The 21,036-nt window shown below is 44.5% G+C and overlaps 1 protein-coding gene across 1 annotated transcript in view; it reads right to left on the bottom strand.

Moving 5' to 3' along the window:
* Positions 1 to 21,036, bottom strand: part of Htt (huntingtin) — a 144,171-nt gene that overhangs the window by 7,586 nt on the left and 115,549 nt on the right. Inside the window, exons 50-61 of the mRNA XM_034508291.2 lie at positions 19,457 to 19,634; positions 18,431 to 18,526; positions 15,492 to 15,679; positions 13,567 to 13,693; positions 10,014 to 10,114; positions 8,832 to 8,986; positions 8,307 to 8,446; positions 7,335 to 7,417; positions 5,717 to 5,847; positions 5,462 to 5,591; positions 4,462 to 4,617; positions 997 to 1,187 (exon numbers count right to left, since the gene is read on the bottom strand). Coding sequence (XP_034364182.1) covers positions 997 to 1,187; positions 4,462 to 4,617; positions 5,462 to 5,591; positions 5,717 to 5,847; positions 7,335 to 7,417; positions 8,307 to 8,446; positions 8,832 to 8,986; positions 10,014 to 10,114; positions 13,567 to 13,693; positions 15,492 to 15,679; positions 18,431 to 18,526; positions 19,457 to 19,634 — 1,676 coding nt within the window. The remainder of the gene's footprint in view (positions 1 to 996; positions 1,188 to 4,461; positions 4,618 to 5,461; positions 5,592 to 5,716; positions 5,848 to 7,334; positions 7,418 to 8,306; positions 8,447 to 8,831; positions 8,987 to 10,013; positions 10,115 to 13,566; positions 13,694 to 15,491; positions 15,680 to 18,430; positions 18,527 to 19,456; positions 19,635 to 21,036) is intronic.

The raw sequence follows: 21,036 nt of genomic DNA, 5'->3' as shown, positions 1-21,036 counted from the left end.
TTCCTTAGCACAGATTGTGCTTTCACAGAACTTGCCCAAATCTGCTCCAGGCCAAGATCACAGGGGCAGTGGGTGGCTGTTTGTCACACAGTAGGTTACTGTTCAGCCAAGGACTACAAGGAAGGAAGGGCCACAAGCCACTATCTCTGTTCCAGTTCAACTTGCCACTGCCTGTTGGGACCTGAAGATGCACTTCTGTTCATGTGTCAGAATGCCACCTCATCCCAGTAGCTATATCTGTCAGCCTACGACCCCACCATCTCTAACTTTACTCTCCACCTCTCAATCTACAATCTGGTCACAGAATACCTGGCTTTTCCTCCAATCCCCTTCACATCCCTAACTCATGCCTCTGAGTGCCTAGCTATATACCATCTGTCACAACACCTCCTTCTGCTTCTAAGATAGAGCTGTGATGGACTCAACTTATTTTCAAAAGGACCAGTAACACATCCAAGTACAGCTGCATGTGAGCTGTCTTTAGGGGGAGGTGGGAGATCAGAGCAGGGGAAAGGGCCTCACAGGAAACAGGGTGCTGCTCAGAAACTAGAGAGGAGGCAGAGTCTGGCAGCAGGGGCTAAGGTTGCTGTCCACAGCAGTGTGCTAAGTACCAGGGGCAAGCAATGCAAGGCAAGACTTTTCATCTTGCTAGAGAAATCCAAGAAAACATCTGATGTACATTTGTGTCCTTGTGTCTCATAGCTACTACTTCCTAAAAAGGTACTTTCCTGGGTTTCCTGCCTGCCACTTACCAGGACCTGGCATATACTTTGTTATTATTTTTGGGACAGGATCTCATCTGTAGCCCTGGCTGGTTTGAAGCTTACGCCAATTTTTCTGCTTTGGTTTCTCAAGTGCTGGGTTTATAAGCATTTGTTACCATGCCTGTTCTGGCATACACTTTGAAAGTCAAATAGGAGATTTTTGTTTTTTATTTTTTATGTTTTTGTTAAGATCACACCAAAGCCTGCAGCCCACCCAGCCAGTCCCACTCACTGGGCTATTCCTTTGAGGTTGGACAGCAGATAGTCACTAACAACTGGAATGAGCTGCTTTGCAGTGTCATCCAAGAGGTCACACTCCAACACATAGAGGATGCCATGCAGGGCTCCAATCTGGCTGGGCAGGTGGCTGCTCCTGAGTGTGCTCTCCAGTAGGCGGCTGACTGGCTCTGCCACAGTTTTGTCCTAGATACAAGCACATACATGAGCTGTTGGAGGCAGACTGATGGCTGACTGCCAAAGGCCCACTTCCTTGAGGTTGAAGGAGCCTAGCAATAGTCAAGAACATAGCAGAGTCTACGCAGTGGCTGAAATTCACCCAGGAGAGGCTGGTGTGCTGACCCTATCTAAAAACCTTAAGTTGAGAGAGGGTTTACCTTATGAAAAAAATGTGATTTGTGCTCACACTTACTTTTGGAGCTGTGGGATGTGCTGGGCAGAGGGTATTTCTGTAACCTACAACTTCTGACAACCCTGGATTCTGAGTTCTGCTGACTCCTGTAGGAACATCTCATATATGTTGTCTGATTTGTGTTCTGTGTGACTATTCAGGAACAGTATTCACACCTGGTTTTCTAGGCTTTACCCAGGAACCTTCTCCTTTAGCTGATTTTTGCCTCATGTTTCTTCACTGTAATAAACCTTGGTCTGGCTACTCCTAGCAAAAGCTTGTTGGTAGTTGTGAAGCTCCTGACATTAATGTGTGCTAACCTGAACCGATATGGTATCACTTCCACTAGGTATTCTAAATGTGGGAGCATACACCTTGACACATGACTCCTTCAGCACTGAAGACTACTGTTGTGTTATACAATCCAGTGGCAGCATTTCATTGTCTGACTGTGTCCCATCCCCAGGAAAGGCTAGCTGAGGACTCATTTGGTCTCATGATATAAGAGGCCTTCTGGTCATCTAGCCCTCCAGGGGAGTCTGTTATCTGATGGTGTCAGGATAAAGAGGGTTAACAGTCTTTGCTAGTTTTTACTACCTTCTTATCCCCCTTCCCAGGCTATCCCTATTGAGCTGTAAGTCCTTCCTAAGAATAGTACAGCCTAGGACTCTGACCACATTTCTGCAAGCATTAACACCAGGATATGTTGTTGAAGGCTGCAGATTTAACAATGGGCAAAGAAAAGTGACAGTTTGATACATGCTGTGGAACACTGTCCTCTGGACATAACATGGTCATGCCATCTTGAAATCAGAGGAACTGGGATTACCTGTATTCCTACCAGACTCTCACAAGCACAGGCTTCTAATGTTCCTTCATCTCAGGGGTAGCCAAGGACGGAAACCCAAACCTCAACATGCTGCACATGATCCTGCCCCCGCTGCACTTGGTCTTGGGAAAATGTTAAGTGAAGGAGGAGAAGGGTACTGTGACTCCATTTATGTAGCTTTGGCGGTATCATTACTCATGCCATGGTAGAATTTTTTAGTATGCAGCTGTTTTGGGGTCCCTCAGATCCAATAAGTGAGCCTTCACTCATGTTCCTATGAGGAAAGCCAATAAGTACATTGATTCACAAGCTGGACTTGGATCATAGGTGGCCTATCTGAGGTGAACATCCCTTGTTCAGGTGTCCCCAGGAAAAGCAATGCGGCATTGCCTGCAGCAGCACAGGACAGGCTGAAAGCCTCTCAGAAGACAACTGCCTTCAAGCTTGTGTACACAGAGCTGGGAACTGGAGCCATTTGCCATTCTGCCTTGGGGTCATTTCTTAAAAATGACCATTATTTGCCTGACACATTTGATTTACATTTTGCCTGAGGAACTTGGGCCTGAGCATAAAACCACAGTTACAAGGAAAGTTAAGCCACTGAAGCCACCCCAAGAAGGAAAATAGACCTCCCACAAGGACACAGTCCTGACAGCACCCAGAGGATGTCTGCTTTGAAGAGTGTGCTCACACAGGGGGACTAAGTGCTCATTGTTCCTGTTCTCTGGATGGTGCTATGGCCACCCATGCTGTATACCTGTTCTAGCCTGTAGGTTCAGTGACAACAGATTCTATAGCAGAACAGTAAGGAGGTGGGAGCCCTGCTGTGGCATGATCTATGTGTGTTGGTGCTCTGTGAGACTGCACAGGGTTAGGCAGGGTTAGGTCAGATACTTGTGGCTGCAGTGATAATAGCACTGTCTTACTAACAAGAGAGGTCATGGCACATATGACCCATGGTGAACAGGCCTCAGTAGGCTCTTCCACACCACTCCTCCAGCTGTCCTAACTATTTCACACATGGCAGCCACTCATATGTCTAGTGAACAAGTAAGTTTCTTTATTAAAATTACTCTTATTTTTATATGTGGTACACATGTCTGTCCACATGGTAAATATGCATGTGTATTATAGGAACCTGTAGAGGCCAGAAGAGGGTGTTGGTTATGAGCTGGCAATGTGGGTGCTAAGAAAGAACTCAGATATTCTATAAGAGAACCAAGTGCTCTTAACCACTAAGCCATCTTTCCAGACCCTAAACAGTTTCTTCTGTTTTCACAAAATTGGATCCCAGGAAACAGAGATTAAAAACATGATAATTTTCAACATTTAATGATAACATTTTAAAATAATTTAAAAACACAGTAATAATTTAATAACAAGTGACAGGACAAAAGTGCCCATGTCAACAACCTAGAGTCCCTCTCTTTTCCTGGGTGCTGATGCCCTCCAATATGCTCCAACAAGAGGCACAACCCTCATTAACAGGTAATTATTTTCATGTCTATGTCTGATGTTTGTTCTGAGAACCACCTAATAATATGTACATAGGAAAGACAACCAAGTAGTACTAGCTAAATTCTGATAAATCAGAAATAGAATAATGAATGGGAAATGCTGGTGAGCTGGAGAAGCCATGAGGTAGGTGCACATCAAGCATTCCAGAGCACCTTGATTTAGGGCTTCCCAGTCCTGAGAACCATAAGCAGTACATATCTGTTGTCTATATATTTTGTGACAGCAGCACAACTGGATCAAGACAAGACAATCATGATGTTAAGAATAAAAATCTACATTGTTCAAAGTGGAAGTGCAAGGTTACTGTGACAAAAGGGTCACCAGAGAAGACTGTGTAGGCTGAGCAGTACAGTGGGATCTAGACCCCACCAGAGAAATGGAGTGGGACTGCCAAGTGACAGACTGGCAGAAGAAGCAAGACCCAGTTCCACTATCTATGTTGTCCTAGTGGCACCACATCTTTTGTCCTGGAGAGGTACTCACTGTAACAACATACAATGTGCTAAGGGGGACAAGTGCTCCAACCATGCTCACTACAACACAGTCCTCTGCGGGTACAGTACCAACAGGCACCATTAGCTGACCAAAGTCGTGGTCCATACGTGCCACGGAGCTTCTGAACTGTGTGGATATATGCAGCACATTTGACCAATACAAGGTCCCAAAGCAGTGCAGTCCCAAGCAGCTTCAATGGGGGCAGACTCTGCACTACCCTCACTCACCATTCCAAGGACAGCAGCTGCCTTACAGGTGGCAGGCACCAGGTACTGAATGAGGATCTCATCTTCTGAAGGGTGCACTCTCCGTAGTTCTGTCAGCGTCAGATACATCATTTCAAACTGGGTACGTTCAGTGAATAAGTCTGACACCACAAGAAGCTGGAGACACGGAGAATCAGAACAAGAATTACACCTTGAGGAATGTAAGAAGGGTAGCCTAAAATGTGAGCCCCTGTGTAAGCTCTGGGAACAGATCCAGGTCCTTCAGAAAAGCAGCCGGTGCTCTCTTAACTACACTCTCTCCAGCTCCCACTATCACTTTTCAGAAGACCAAGTCAGTATTTAAGAGCCTTCGGATCCAGCCCTGTCAATACTGAAAGACGCCGCTCACGACCCCTTGTTGGGGCTGTCAGGAACAGACAAGTACTGAAGTACAATAAGACTATTTATCTGACATTGCTCTTCTGAACCAGTGCTTCTTACAAAGTATTGGTTCAGAAGAGTAAGTTCAGGGGTACACAGCTATTTGTCACTACTTTGAAAGAGACAGAGACAAGGTGGGTCTCTGGAAGGCATATCACACACTGGTTTTACATTTGAGAGCATTTACCTGTGCTGGATCTGAAAAAAAAAATCTGTCTTGTCACCAACTTCAAATACTCTGTCCCTCCATATCTGGGAAGCCTGTAGGAGTTCCTTTACAGGTTCTGAGACATTATAGATGAGGTGTGTATGTGTCTATGTGTGTGTATCTATTTGTATATATTTGTGTGTATTATGTGTCTGTGTATCTGGTGAATGCATGGCACATGTGTGTATTTATGTATATGGTATCTGATGCATATGTGTGCTGTGAAATTTGTGTGATGTGTCTGTGGTATGTATTTAGCACATGTGTGTCACACGTGTATGTGCATGACTGTGTGTGCATGTGTGTATGCATGCACAAGTGTATGTGCATGGTGTGCAGAGATGCCTCTGGGTGAGGGGAAAGCAAACTTACAGATCGAACCACTTCACTGATCAGGATGACAGGGGTCCTTCTGGCTGCACTGGATGGCAGGATCCAGCGGCTGTACAATTCAAGCAGAAACTGCGAACAGGAGTGAATATCAACCCCAGCACGGTGTTTTCTGCAGAGTGTGAAACATGGATATTTTCCCCATTCACAGATAAGAGGTTAGCTTCAAGAAGGACCCCAAATAAGTGACTGAGAAGAAATTTCAAATTTCTTATTAAAAAAATAAAGCCAGTAAACCTGGAATTGACTGGAGACACAGGTGGTGACGTTGGTGCAGGGACATCAGTTTCTTCCTCCTCCTCCTCATCCCATTCTTCCTCTCTCAGGGGTGTGATGTTGTTCCCCAGCCACACGGAGTGTATGGACACCTGTCATAGAAGCAGGCACCAGAGATAAGGACACAGGTGAAGGCCTCAGGTTCTTTTTGGGTAGGTACAATCTGGTTCTCCTGGTCTGAGCACAAATGGCCCCTATAATGATCCATTCAGACCCATATGTTACTATCAGTAGAACCCCTGGGTAGTAAGGCAAACATTCTAAACTGTTGACAGAAAAACTCTGACCTCAGGTTCAAAGCCCGAATGAGTGTCTGAAGAGGGTATGAAGTAAAAGCAACACCAAAGAATGACACTATTGCTCCTAAGTGACAGCTGACTCCACCCTGGAGAGAGGGGCCCACACATGGATTTTATAAACCTAGTCCCACTCACTTGTGTTTTCCAATTACAGAATCTGCTTTTCTGGGCTGCTTGGTTACAGAAATTTCTTCAAGGATGCAGAAGGAGATGTGTTTGTTTTAGGAAGCTGTAAGGGGCAGCCAAGAGCCCCAAGCTCCCAAATGTAGTTGCAGATGAAGTGGTCTTTGCACTCATTCTCAGGATGAATAGTGACCTCCCTCTTGACTGCTCCTCTGCAAATCCTCCTGCATTTTTTTCTTATGATCTCAGATACCTAATGAGGGCAAGCTGTGAGCTGTGAATGAATTCTAGGTGCCAGTGTTCTCCACACCCAGTCCCTTTTACCATCTCTTTTCCCAAAATGGAGTGGCAGCGCAGCCCAGTAGTTTTTAATAGCTGGCAGGTATTCCAGGCAAGGCAGGGCTAGACCTATACTTTGGTCCCACACAGTCCTACTATATTGAGGTTGCAGATATTGGAGCTGGCCCCAAGTACTGAAGGAAACAGACAGTTATATGAGTGCAACACAGACGTAAGGGACAATGTGACCACAGGGACATGGAACCTAGAACATGATCATGGACCCTGGAGCCCAGGCATCTTACTCATCACCTCAACTTCAAAAACACTACATCAAAAGCACATCACATTCTAACCAACTCTGTGACTTACCTTAGGGTGGCACTTTTTCTGTAAAGGTAGGAAAGCACAGGAGAGTCTGTCTAGAAAGGCAGCAGGTACCATAGCTCCCTGACCCCTGCAGTCAGCAGCTGTCAGCTATTCCCACTGTTCTGAATGAAATGTACTGTTCAACTGCCAGCTGCCCTCTCAGCTAGCAGCCAGGAAGCTTTCAGCAGTGCATCTGCCTGACAGCTCTCAGCTGACTCCATTCTCTCCTCTCTGACCTTTCATGCTTCTTGGTTCTTTCCTATCTCACATGCTTTATAAACATCTGAATGCTTATATGCAAACTATATTAAAGTCACATCATCCCACTATGTTTTATAACTAAGTGTATGCTTATATGCAAAATATATTAAAATCTAGAATAAAGTATGTAAACAAGAACTTTTCTCTGAATGTGGTATGTGGCTCAAGCCTGTGACTCAAACTCAAAGTGTTTATAATTTCAGCCTACAGTCCTTATAGAAGGGAGTGGATTGGTAAAATTGACCTACCTGGCCCAGCTTGTAGCTCATGTTGCCTGGCTCCCGCTCTGAGTTGATCTGCAACAGTAGCTTGTCATGGCTGATGAGAGCACCTATTAAAAAAACATCAGCACAGCACTGCATGAGACCCTGCTCCTGCCTGGACAGATGTTTGCCCAATCTAGGTGTCCTCACTATGCGCAGGATACTCCAGCTATGCAGAGGCAGTAGGTCTGGGAGTACTGTCCGTTTCAACCTATTGAGCTGTCAGGCCTGGTGGGCACACTAGACTCTCTCTTCTTTGATGGCTGCCTCGAGCTAACTCCCTCCATTAGCTCTCACCCTGCCCACCCTCTCCCAAGGCCCTCTATTGCCCTCCCAGAGCTGACTCTGAGCTGCTATAGGCATCTATGAACACCCCCTAAAGATGTTCCAAGAAGTATGTCATTTCTCACCTATCCTACTGGCCCAGACAGAGGCTCCTCAGTGTCTAAGCCTCATGACTATTTAAAGTCTCAGTGCTCTGTTTAATTCAATGTTGCCTAAACTATTTGGGGATATATAACACACTGCATTTCCATATACAAACTTTCCCAAATAAAGTCTTCAAGGTACTTAAATTTACAATAACAAACAATCCCTAAAACAATTTAGTAATTATGAGACTGAAGCAGTTTGTTTGACAATAACAAAGTGGGGAGAGCAAAGGGAAGGGAAGGTGGGCAAAGGGAATGGTAAGGAGGTTTTGGGGGGGTGGCTCATTCAATATACATTATGTGCTTATATGAAAATGTCCTTATGAAACACAATACTTTGTACAATTAATGCACACAATGGAAAGAAAATTCTCTTCATTTAAGTGAGGAGATACATCTCGGTGCTCATGGTGGTCCAGACGAAGCATGTGACCTGTGAATGGCTGCAATACACTCAGCATGCAGCCTCCTTGTTAAGCCACAGCAAGAATGCCAGCCACATTCTTGTTCTAGCTCCTTCCTGTACCTGTAGTAGCTGGTAACAGAGAAGGGACAGGGTCCCATGCCTGGTGAGAATGGTGAGTGGCAGTATTCTCTCTTTGGGAAACCATCTCCTGGATTTCTTGTTCTACAATCCCTCTGATCATGCTCAACTTTCTTCCAAATCTAAAATTCAGAACCAAGAAAAAAACATGTTTGCTTCCTTCAAACATCACAGAAGTGAAAACCACCAGGACTTCTCTTTCACTTGCCTGAAGCAGCTGGTGTAACAAAAAACAAACCCTTCAGCAGGTGCTCATTCCTGACCCACAAGTCTGTGCCTGAACACCCAGTGAAGCCCATAACATTTCAGAATAAATTCTCAGTTGTCACTGTTGACAAAAATCACTTTTGGATCTGTATTTCAGGGGAAGGCCCAGACACAAAATGTAACAGTACTAAAAGAACCAGTAAGAATTGTTACATCAATTCTTATAACAAAGGAGAGGGCTAGGGAAAGTGGGCAACCTCACCATCCTTTGTATTGGCCCACACAGGAACTCAGGCAAACCTGGTATCGAGAGCCTTCAGTGGCTTGTTCCGGGGCTGTTGCTCCAAGCAGCTTACAGCTGGATTGCCAGCCACAGGCACAGTCATTGCACTGAGCACTAGAGAGGTGATGGCCTGCACAGCCAAGACATGGATCTGGGTCCTTTCTGTGTCTTCCTAGAGGAACACATTGACAACATGATGAGAAGATACCAACTACTCATCCTACCACTACTTCACACAGTGCCCATAGGCCACATGGCTCATAGAGGAAGATGAGATCACCTAAGTGGTATGGCTTCCCATAGCCAGGGTCTTAAGTCCAAGTTTGCTGGGCACTGGTCACACTACATACCTGGACCTTAGAGTAAACTTGAAGTATACAAATGTTTGGCATAGAACTCCAAATAGAAATTTACCTTGGAGAAAATTGCTCTTCAATTCTATCATCATTTTAGAACACTGCCTATGGCAGCCTGGTAGTCACAGATGAATTTGAAGATAATAGAATGTGTTATATCCTAGAATCTCTGATATCCCAGTACTTTTTTTTTTTTTTTTTTTGGTTTTTCGAGACAGGGTTTCTCTGTGTAGTCCTGGCTGTCCTGGACTGTCCTGTCATTCTGTAGACCAGGCTGGCCTTGAACTCAGAAATCTGCCTGCCTCTGCCTCCCAAGTGCTGGGATTAAAGGCGTGCGCCACCACCGCCTAGCTATCCCAGTACTTTTAACACCCAGAACCTCCATCATTTTACAAGGATATGGTGGTTATTCATGTCATATTAGCATAGTGTACATTAACACTAAGCTACCAAAGCAAAACCTCTAAGATAGTTAAAACCACCACCACCACCACCACCACCACCACCACCACCACCACCAACAACAACAACAACCAAAAAAGTACATGTGCATGGCCTGGATTCATTGCCTTTTTTGTTTTAGTTCAATGACATTCTTTCAGATTGTGATAAGTGAGTAGAACGTCAAAGAACCATCTCATTGATCATTGAAGTGGCATGTTTGAAGCGAAAGACAAAACCTAGCTACTAGAAGCCTCAGTCTCCAAGCCTCTCTGGGGTTTGTCTTTACTCTGGACCATCAGTTGGCATATAATCAGCCTGTTTTCCTGTTTCAAAACAGAGTCACCAGCTGTCACAGCTACAGGATTCCAGTTGGCCACCCTCTAGTTATGGAAGTCTCACCTCTGGTGGGCTCTCTTCCTGTTCCATCACCAGGGGCTGAGTCACCAGGACACCAAGGAGGGTGGCCCAAGTTTCTTCAAACTGGGTACGACTGGTCCACCCTAGGAATCAATGATTATATCAGTTTCCTGACTCCCCAAACCCACGAGGAGACACTGACAATATAATCCCATCAGTACTGCTCCTAGGGCACCACCTTCAGAGCAATCCTACAGCATGAGGGAAGGAGGAATGACATTCTCTCTCCATTTATCATAAAGGACACAAGAACACATGGAAATCAGTTATGCTATCAAGACCAAGAGGTGTGGGGAACGACAGAAGGTAGCTATCATCCTTGCAGCCATCTTGAGCCATATACCCTGAAAAGAGACTTGATTACATCAGACTACAACAGTTGAGCACACTCTGATAACATCTTGCTTCAGATATCCTGGATCTTTCCTTGGGTGTGTGAGACTTAAAGGTGTGTGACTTAAGGGTGTGACTTAGAGATCAGATTTAGAGACAAGACCTAAAGGCATGACTTAGAGGCGTGGCTTAGAAGTGAGACATAAAAGTCGAGAGGCAGACAGAAGAGTTCAGCACAACTTGGAACTAGGAATTAGGTTAAAGAGTACAACTTGCAGTACAACTTGGAGTAGGAATTAGGCATTGAGGAAGAAGACACTTGAGAGAACTCGGAAGAAGATTATTAGTTATTAGGCACTTGGAACTTGGAGGCACTAGGGACTAAGAACTAGGGACTAGGAACTCAAGACTTGGGACTTGGAGAGAAGAAGAGAGACTGAAGAATAAACGAGATTGAATCACACTCTGTCTGGTCTCCATTCTTTGAGTCCATCCTCACTCTCTCTCTTGCTGAACCCTGACCTGCAGACTGAAGCAGCTTGGGGCAGTTCGGGCTCTAACAATTTAGCCCCCAAGGCTTTTGGCAGTGCGGGTTCCAACATTGACAGAACGGTCCGAGACATTTTGGCCCCCAAACGTGGGGTAGTGCAGTTCTCAACATTTCTGGCCCCAAAGCATGGGGCAGCTCGGGCTGCAACAAAGAGGTACAGGCCAAGTTCAGCAGTCCAGACTGCCTTTCAATACTCAACTGTATAGTACAGCGACAAGGATGTTGACAAAGGTATCACTTAAGCTGGTCAGGCTACTCCTGCCCACTAAGCATTTTACAAGTTTCACCTTAAGTCTGACCATGAGACTTCAGAGCAGACCATAGAGATAATAATTCTGTCTCTATAAAGCTGGTGAGATTAAACAGATTGTCAGTGAGATGGCTGACAATCTGAGTTCAATTCCCAGGGACCATCTAGAAGAAGGAGAGAACCAATTCCTGTCAGCTATCCTCTGCCCTCCGTGCACATGCTGTACTATGGGATGTTTATGTGAGTCCTGCCTCCACAAAATAAATAAATGTGTAAAAAAAGTGAGAGCCACCCAGAAGACAGATTTTTTAAAAAGCATGGTATTGGGCTAGGAACACTCTAGCAAGCAGCAAAGGCAGTCTAGGAAGCCATTCAGAGTAAAGTTCAACAAATGATTGCACCTGATGTCCCCACCAAGACCCAAGGAGATCTACAATACTCCTTGTAAGGCCAGGATACAGTAAAGAAGACCAGAAAAGTAGGGCATCAAGTGCTAGGACCTCCTGGAATATGGGTATGATTCAAATTCAAGTGAATACTGACAACAGGAGACAGACCAAACTGATAATTGCCTAAGTGGGCAGGAGCAAAGGCAATGTGCTGGCTAGTTATGTCAACTTGACACAGCTAGAAATAACTAGGAAGAGGAACTCTCAGTTGAAAAAAAAAATGCCTCCAAATATTGGCCTGTAAGTTTGAAGGGAGTTTTCCTAATTAGTGATCGATGTGGTAGGGTCCAGCCCATAATGGTGAAACTACCCCTGGATAGTTTCTGAGTACTCCTGAGTACTCGAGAAAGCAGGCTGAGCAAGACCTGGTGAGCAAGCTGGTAAGCAGTGCTCCTCCATGGCCTCTGCTCCTGTTTCTGCCTCTAGGTTCCTATCCTGTGTTCCTGCCCTGGCTTCCTTCAGTGATATACTTAAAAGCTATAAAGAGAAATAAATCCTTTCCTCCTCAAGTTGCTTTTGGTCATGGTGTTTATCACAGTAACATAAAACTAACTAAGACAAGAAGTAAAAATGTTCTTCATGGGAGGTGCCTAATTCCTACTCAGGAGTTACTGCAGACAGTGATGAACTGTTCAATTTATAGATTTAGGAAGTTGGGGCAGATTGCTGAGATCTGAATAAGAAAACTTGAAGAAGCCCTACAGCCTAACTTGGACCAGGCAGTGGATCTGGTGCCCAGGCTCTTTTAGGAAATACCCCAAAAAGGGAAAGGCTATGAAGATTATAACCACGAAACCAAATCAAATTGGCCTCCATAGGCTCATATATTTGCATACTTGGTAACTAGGTGATAAACTATTTGAGAAGGATTAGGAGGTATAACCTTGCTGGAGGAGGTGTGTCACTGTGACTGGGCTTTGAGGTTTGAAAAGCCCACACCAGGCCCTGTCTCTCTGTCTCTATCGCCCTCTCTCTGCCTGCTGCTGTGGATCAGGATGTAAAGCTCTCAGCTGCTGCCAGCACCATGCCTGCTGCTTTCTGCCATCATGATAATGAACTAACTTTCTGAAACTATAAGTTAGCCACCAAATAAATGTTTTTTTTTCATAAAAGTTACCTTGGTCATGATGTCTCTTCACAGAATAGAACAGAGATTAAGACACATCCTCAACCAGAAAATGGGCAAAAAAGGAGGAAGAGGAGGAGGAGGAAGAAGAGGAAGAATAACAATAAAAAAGCAGCAGCAGCAGCAGCAATTTAGACTGTGCTTCAGGAAGCAGAATAGTCCTGACAGGAGAACTACTCATGCTACTGCTTACTGAGACACTAAGTATATAAAATGCACACAATCTCCATTCTATGGACCATAGCACTGAAGATCCTACCCTGTCAGCAAAGGGATGAGCAGGGCTGTCTGGCCAAATCTACCTTTCCTCATTCTATCACTCTGCCCCTGTGATACCAGGCTTGCCATGTTTTCCCAAGCTGCTCATTCCACATATAAGAAAAATGACCCAAGTGAGAACACAAGGTCAAAGTGGCAAACAGGAAGACATGAGGACATGACTTCCACTACTTTATTGTTGTAGCGCTGGAGACTGAAGCTTGGGCTTCCTTGGTGCTAGACAAGCACTATAGTGGGCCACATTCCCAGCCCACATGTATGGTTTAGTTTGAATGTATAATGTGAAGACAGAACTGGCTTCCCGTGACAGTTACACATGCCTTTCCCTTTGTTCAAAGAAGCCTGGTATGCAACCCTCCACACTACACTCATCCATCTGCACCTAGGTCTACTTTGCACCATAATTCTATATGTACTGTAAAATGTGTGAAGGTTTGTATCATCATCACCCCAGAATCTTTTCAGTTGCCAAGTGAAATGGCCCTACCCTGAAGCTTCAGGTCTCTGAGGTGGCACATGGGGACCAGAGAGGACTGTGGGAAGGATACCTAGGGTGTTGATGCGGTAGATGAACTCCCTGAGGATCTCCTTCTCCTGGAGGAACTCTACAGGGATCTCAGGAAACACTGTGCCAAAATCTCCTCCAGGCTTGGGTGACCACCCGAGTTTCCATACCTGAGAAGATGAGAAGAATACCAGACGGATGGAGATGTCATAAGGAAAACAAGACTCCCACGTCCCCTTTTCTCTTAGCTGGTCTCCCTGATGAGCCAGCTGCCTGCCCTTTACTACTAAGACTTTTCCAGAGCCTGTGCCTTTCCACCCTTTCACCTAGAACCTTCAATGCCAAGCTCGACTCCCACCACTCTGCCCTGCCTTCCCATGGCCAGCCCATTACCTTCTTGTTACACCCTTCAGACTGTCTGTACACAAGCCGTATTCCTTGTAGGAAATGCTGGTGCCCACAAATATCAAGTGTATTAGAAAAAAGGCAAACACTAATGAAATTCAGTCTTATGTATAAATATGCACTGGCAAGCAGGCACAAGGCCAACCCCACTGTTCATTTCTATCAACACTGAGAGGTTGAGTTCTGCCATTCTATATGTGGATAAGCACCATGCATAAAAGGGAGCCTTGAGGCACACCCCACACTGTTCCAGTAGCAGGACCATCTAGCCAGTTCAGCTATGTGCCTCAGTAAAGCAATCTGGACCTAAGGGAACGTCCCCAGATTTCTACAACCCAACCAAGCCCTTTTTATTATGCGAAAACCTTCTATAAATCTCTTATACTACCCACAGAAGTCTCTGGGGCATGCCCAGGGGAGGTCCTGCAGTGTTTGCTACAGCTGCTTTCCTGTCCAGGGCATTAAGAGCTCTTGATGGAGATTTACCTACAGCACACAGCCTCTGTAGGCAGATTCCTCAAGAGCCTTCCATGACCCCTATACTACCTTCTTGTACAGTCTTTATAAGGAATGCTCCTGCCCAGAGCTGAGCCTCATGCAGCAATGTTAAATGATCTCTTGGTTGTCTATTGCTCTCTTCCCAATGTCTACACTTCTCTGTTCTGTAAGCACTTCTAGCATAGCTGGGCCATAGCACTGAGAATGGGCCCCTTCAAGTCTAAGGTTCAATGAATGTCATGTTCTAGATGTGAACTTTTCCAGGATCTTACACGCAAGCACACACATGCTGAAGCTATGACCCAGCAGTAGGCACATGCTCTCTCTATGCACCCTTCCTTTGGGCCTGGCCTAGCTCTGTGTTATGGGGTAGCTTTGCTTTTTTGATGAAGATTTTTGTAGGAAAGGATATGTCTGGTATGCTATTTCAGCAGATTGAGGTCAGCTTAGCTGCTGTTAACCCTTTTCCTATGCTAAGCTCTCACTGTGAACTGGAACAAAAACCAAGAACTAGCCTATTTTAAGCTTATTTGTGAAGAATTCATGAGAAGATCCACAATAGTGGTTGTCTCTAAATATATGAATGAATATTTCTTTCTCTCTCTAAGAGTCTCACTATGTAGCTCTGACTGTCCTAGAACTATGGAGACCAGGCTGGCCTAGAACTCAGAGATCTGCATGCCTCTGCATGTATGCTCAACTTTGTATGAATCTCTTCAGAGTTGACACTTTTGAAAAAAACTAATTGAAAAGCATAGTTTCTGGTTTACTATTAATTAGTTTAATCACTTCAGAATCACATCCAACATAAATTATCAGTGGAGATGAAGTTTAGTACTTCAGCCAATTGTTTGAAATGCAGTATACCCACTACACAGAATGCCTGGGGGACAATGCAGATGTCACAACCATATGAAAACACTGGAACTACCACAGGGAGTGAGTGTCACAATAATGAAGACTATGTGATAAGCTGAGCATGTAATTCTAGCTTTTGGAAGGTAGAGAGGAGGATCCCAAGTTTGAGGCCTAATTACAAATTAAACTGAGTAAGATTCAACTTACCAGAGGAGGCACTCGAGTATAGCTGTTAACTAGGGGGAGGCGGGCCAGACTGATAACAATGTTCTTCAGTACAGCTGTGAGAAACGAAGGCAAGGTGCTGTTCCTCTTGTGGCCCAAGGCTAGCACTGACTGCAGGGATTCCACCATATCTGCCACCATCTCGCAGGCCGAAGTGATGTGAGTGAGGTCTACATAGGCAGGTGATCAAGAGAGCAGCCTGTCAGAACACACTGCCACCCTTCCTCTGCATGCCATAGAGAATACCAACCTATGAGCCCTGTTCAGTTTGCTCAGATTCTGGGCTGCTCATTTAAGACCTGAGGTTTTCACTTCCTTAGTATGGATCCAAACCCTGCAATTCTTTCCATTTCTACTGGGAATACAGCAATAACTTTGAACTTGAGTTTCAGCCCTACAAAGAAATTCTAGCAGTGGAGTGACAGAGAAAGCATGAGAATCGTCAATCTGCCCTGACACAGTCTTGAGATGAGAACCACCAATCAGCCCTGTCAGAGTCTTGGGGGCAGGGACTGTTCATATTCACTGAGTCTTGATACAGCACAGAATTTAAGAACGACTTGTTTAGTTGGTGAAAGTTTAAATAAACAGATAGTTACCCTTGTCTATGAGATTCAACAATTTAGGCACTTCCTGGTACAGAAAAAGGATCCTTATTGAGGTTAAGAAATCTAGCCCCAAACTAAAAGAAATGATGTGAAAATGATGTAAAAGAGACGGCTCAGTGGTTAAGAACACTGTCTGCTCTTTCAGAGGACCTGGGCTCAATTCTAAGCACCCACATGGTAGCTCATAACAATCTGTAACTCTATTCCCATGGACTTTCTTCTAGACTCCTTGGATACTGGATACATGTAGTACAGACATACAGGCAGGCAAACACCCTCACATATAAATTTTTTTTTTTAAAAAGTACTCACCTATGGACATGACTTAAAAATCTAAAAAACAAAATGTGAGTTGCTTCTTCTGACCACAACTTCATTAACTGACCTCAAGTCACAGAAGATAAGCAAAATTACATCTGCTTGAATTAAGTCATCTATCTCCTGCTACTGGGCCCACCTGCCCATTCTCAAGATGGTGGGCATTTATTCCAATGCTTCCCATGGCCTGATTCCTTACCTTCGTCTTATCCTTACAACAGAAGCACGGAATAATCCGAGTTGCTGCTCAGTTAGGAAAAGACCAAACTGTGAGGTGAAGTGAACTCTAGAAACTAAAGGGGATCCAGTCAGAAACCAAGTGAGAGACCAGGCTGTACTAAAATGGTGCTGCTCACTGGCCTCTGTGCAACTATAAAATCTTGGGACAGGAACTGAAAGACTACAGAAGCCCTATCTTTTAAAATAGTTACTCTCATTATACAGCTCAGCGTAGACTCAAAGTCATGATCCTCCTACTTGGGCCTCCTTAGTGCTGCAATTACAGACCTGTGTCATAATGCTGAGCAGTGACTAGACGGTTTAATACTTAGGATTACAGAGGCATGTTTATGGAGAAACAGAGCAGGGCGGAGGCTCCTGGTGATCCCAGGAAAGATAATGTTCAATGTTACCTGCCTTCCCTCCTGTGGAAGAAGTGCTGTAGCTATAGTATTTGAGCCTCTGAGAGCAAGGAACTCAAAAGATTCTAGAAGCCTGAAGGTTAGGAGTCAAGGACTCAGTTGGCCAAAATGTCCTTTGTCTTGCTACAACTGTCACAGTAAGACAGCTGTGGTGGTTTAAATATGCTTGGCTCAGGAGTAGCACTATTAGGAGGTGTGGCCTTGTTGGAGGAAGTGTGTCACTGTGGGGATGGGCTCTGAGACCCTCCTCCTAACTGCCCATGAGATAGTTTCTCCTGGTTATAGTTGGATCAAGACACAGAACTCTCAGTTCCCCCAGCACCATGTCTGTTGGCACACTGCCATGCTTCCTGCCATGATGATAATGGACTAAACCCCTGAACCTCTAAGCCAGCCCCAATTAAATGTTGTCCTTTATAAGAGTAGCCTTGGTCATGATGTCTGTTCACAGCAATGGAAACCTAACTAAGACAACAGCTACCCTAGACTTATAAGAAACATCAGAAAAAGACATTGTAGGTTCCTGAGTTTAGATGGTGATTTCAGTATTATTTCTGTTCAAAGTAATGACAGCATCTACTACTTAGGGGGTTGAGGCATGAGAGTCATGAATTCATTGCCAGCCTGGGGTACAGAGAAAGACCCTGTGGCAAAGCAAATAAGTCAACAAATGTCACTAAAGAAATGTCTGAAACAGTCACCAAGGTTACAGTATATCATATAGCATCTGCACTAACTTCAAACTCCTTAAAATTTTGAGTGACTCATTCAGACACACATACTTGCCAGTCACTTACAACAGATCAAGTAGTAACCTTGAGGGCACAGACAAGAAACGCATATTCACCCTAAAGCAGCAGTCATGTGCTGAGTGCTGAGGCTAAGATGGGGGCTAGGGGCAGCGTTCCCCAGAGAAGAGGTGCAATCCAGGTTGTGAGGAAGGGTGTAGGATGAGTCAGACCAACTGACTGGGGAGAGGGGGTTTTCACCAAAAAAACGGGGCTCACAACACTAGGAGTGTGTGTGTGTGTGTGTGTGTATGTCTTCTCAAAAAACCCTCCTGCCCCTTAACGTCTGAATAAACCCTAGAAGATAGCAAGAGAAATATGTTTCATCAAAAAAACCAGGGCTCACAACACTAGGAGAGAGTGAGTGTGTGTGTGTGTGTGTGTGTGTGTGTGTGTATGCCTTCTCAAAAAACCCTCCTGTCCCTTAACGTCTGAATAAACCCTAGAAGACAGCAAGAGAAATATGTTTCCCAGAATTCACTTCATGAATTTCTTTTGTCAATGAATTTGAATTTGAAGGCTCAAAAGAAACATAGAAGGGGAAAAAAATGGTCCTTAAGACTTACTTTGTATATCTGAGTCTACTTCCTCCTTTCTGACAGCTCTTGGAGTATGTGACCTGCTTTCAGGACCAAGAAGCTGGTCTCCAGGTTGTACTGCAACTGAAATTACAGCAGAACATACACGTTAGCCCTTCTTTGTACTTAAGTCTTTATACCTGTGCGGCCTCATAAAAACATACGACGACAGCTATGTCAACTGAGGGCTACATTTCTAGAAGCAATTTTTGTAAAGCTGAAAAGCACAGGACGTAGGCACCAGTGCTTGGCTAGTCGTGAACACATAAAGACTTGTGCTGCCACACTCAGGCTTCTAAATGTACAGTCTGCCATCACCCTGAGATTTTTTATCAGACTATTCACAACTCAGTACTGCTAAAAGCGTCACTTTGACTAAGAAGCTTAGCTTTTAAAAATTAATCCCTAGATCTTTGTTTCCAAGCTGACTACAATGCACAGATGAAAACAATTTAAACAATGAAAGATCAAAACACCACTCTATAATGTTTAATTTGAAAAAATAAAACTTCAAAACATTCTCTAACATGTAAACTATAATGTCCAATTTTTAAAAATTTTTAGCTAATGACCCTTGTTGAGGACACTGTTCCTTGAAAAGAATGAATCCCTTTTATTTTACAACATATTAGCATTACAATGAAGTATACAAGCACACACTTCAGCTCTAACAGAAGTCATCTATTGAACGTAATCTTATTAATCTTATAATCATCTAGGACTAAGAACATCAAATAGTCAACTAAGACTAAAGATCAAAGGGATAAAACTTAAAAGTATTTTTTAAGAGCTAGAACTCCAAACTCTAAACAAAATAACTAGAAAAGCAAATTCAAGTTAAGTTCTAGTGTAATGTCAAGGTCTGAGGGTGAACACATGGGCCTTCTGAAGGCAGCATCTACAATCTATCCATTCTACCCCAAGTCCTAACTTGGTTCTTGGGAGATACAAGACATAAAGAAAAAATATTGAGCTACGTGAAGACAAGAAAGGCATTCATAGACAAAGACTTACTGGCTTCCAGGATGAATCGTACACAGTGGATGAGGGAGCAGGCATGAGTCACATATTCTGGGGAGGACAGTACCCCCCAGAGGCCAGGCACCTGTAGTGCCAGGCAGCAGCAGTCTAGCCCGGCTTGGAGGTCCAGACTCAGTGGGATCTGCTCATGAATCAAATGCCATGACAGGGCCTAAAGGGAAACACTGTGTTAGAATGTTCATCCAGGACTCTGTATCTCAGGGACTTCTAGGGAAGCAATGCCAATAAAAGCTACAGAAGACCATGGACAGAAGGAGAGGGCAGGAGACCAGACAACCTCCTTGAGGAAGAATAGCCCCTGATCCACATTTCTAGGTTATCATTCCTAGCTTTCTTTTTTGGGGGGTAGTGGGGTAGGGGGTGTTTCAAGACAGGGTTTCTCTGTATAGCCCTGGCTGTCCTGGAACTCACTCTGTAGACCAGGCTGGCCATGAACTCAGAAATCCGCCTGCCTCTGCCTCCCAAGTGCTGGGATTAAAGGCCTGCGCCACCACTGCCCAGCTATTCCTAGCTTTCTTAACATTCGGTCCTAATCCACCTATACCCCAAAGTTCCAGCCTTCCCTCTGCCAGAATGTCCAACCACTCTAGGTGTCTTTTTCTTTTAAAAAAATGGGGGCCCATAGGATCTTGATCTGAGCCACATACACAGCCTCCAGCCAGGGGCTTGTCTCGAGGGCTCCTGTAACACTGGAGGGTTTTTTTTGTTTTGTTTTGTTTTATTTTTGTTTGTTTTTTTAAGAAATAGAATCTGTTTGTTTTGTTTTGTATCTCAGTCACAAAACTGAGTTTGGGAGTAAGATTCATGACTAGTAACTTCTAGCAAGTCCCTGAACCTCTCTCAAGTTCTTTCCCCATGTGTGAAATGGGAAGAGTTTACCCCACAGAAACAAGGGTCATGACATGGCCTGAGCAGCTCAGAGTGCGACTGGGAGTTGCCATCCAGTACTTTACATATACATTTGCTTTCCTGTCTTCCCCACTAGGCTGACAAGCTCAAAGTCTACCTAACTTAGCCTGTTCACCTGGTGCCTTTGCACCACACATCCTCAGGATACTCACTTTCTTTGCTTAGTGTAAGGTGTCAACCCTAGTTCAGGATTGGCAGCACAGCTCTGGCACAGGTGAAGCTCTTTCCCAGGATGCATTCGGCAAGGTAACAAAACTACAGTGCATGTATAGATATACTTTGAGAGGCCTGTTCTTGGGTGAGATGTCCAGCTTCACTGCCAGATTTAAAATGCAGTGCTGTCTAGGTTGTATTTAGGATCCACGTTAGGTCTGTAGTGTTGGATAACGGAATGTCTTACAGACCTCCTTGCTTCTCAGTGCTGTGGGTGAAAGGCACTCAGTGCCATCACGGGAGTCAGATTTTGCCAACAGACACTCCCTTCCTGCTTGTTTATTCAAATAGAGTCTAGCTATATACTCAGGCACATCCTCACAGACCAGGAACCCACAATTCTCCTGCCTCTGCCTCTGAAGTAGCTGGGCTAACATGTGTGCTATCGTACTCCATATTGTTGGCTTTCAAGGACTTTCACCTTAGTGCTA

The sequence above is a fragment of the Arvicanthis niloticus genome, chromosome 7 (genome assembly GCF_011762505.2).
Source record: "Arvicanthis niloticus isolate mArvNil1 chromosome 7, mArvNil1.pat.X, whole genome shotgun sequence".
Taxonomy (NCBI): domain Eukaryota; kingdom Metazoa; phylum Chordata; class Mammalia; order Rodentia; family Muridae; genus Arvicanthis; species Arvicanthis niloticus.
The sequence above is the reverse complement of the archived record's forward strand: the minus strand, read 5'-3'. Positions and strand labels throughout refer to the sequence as shown.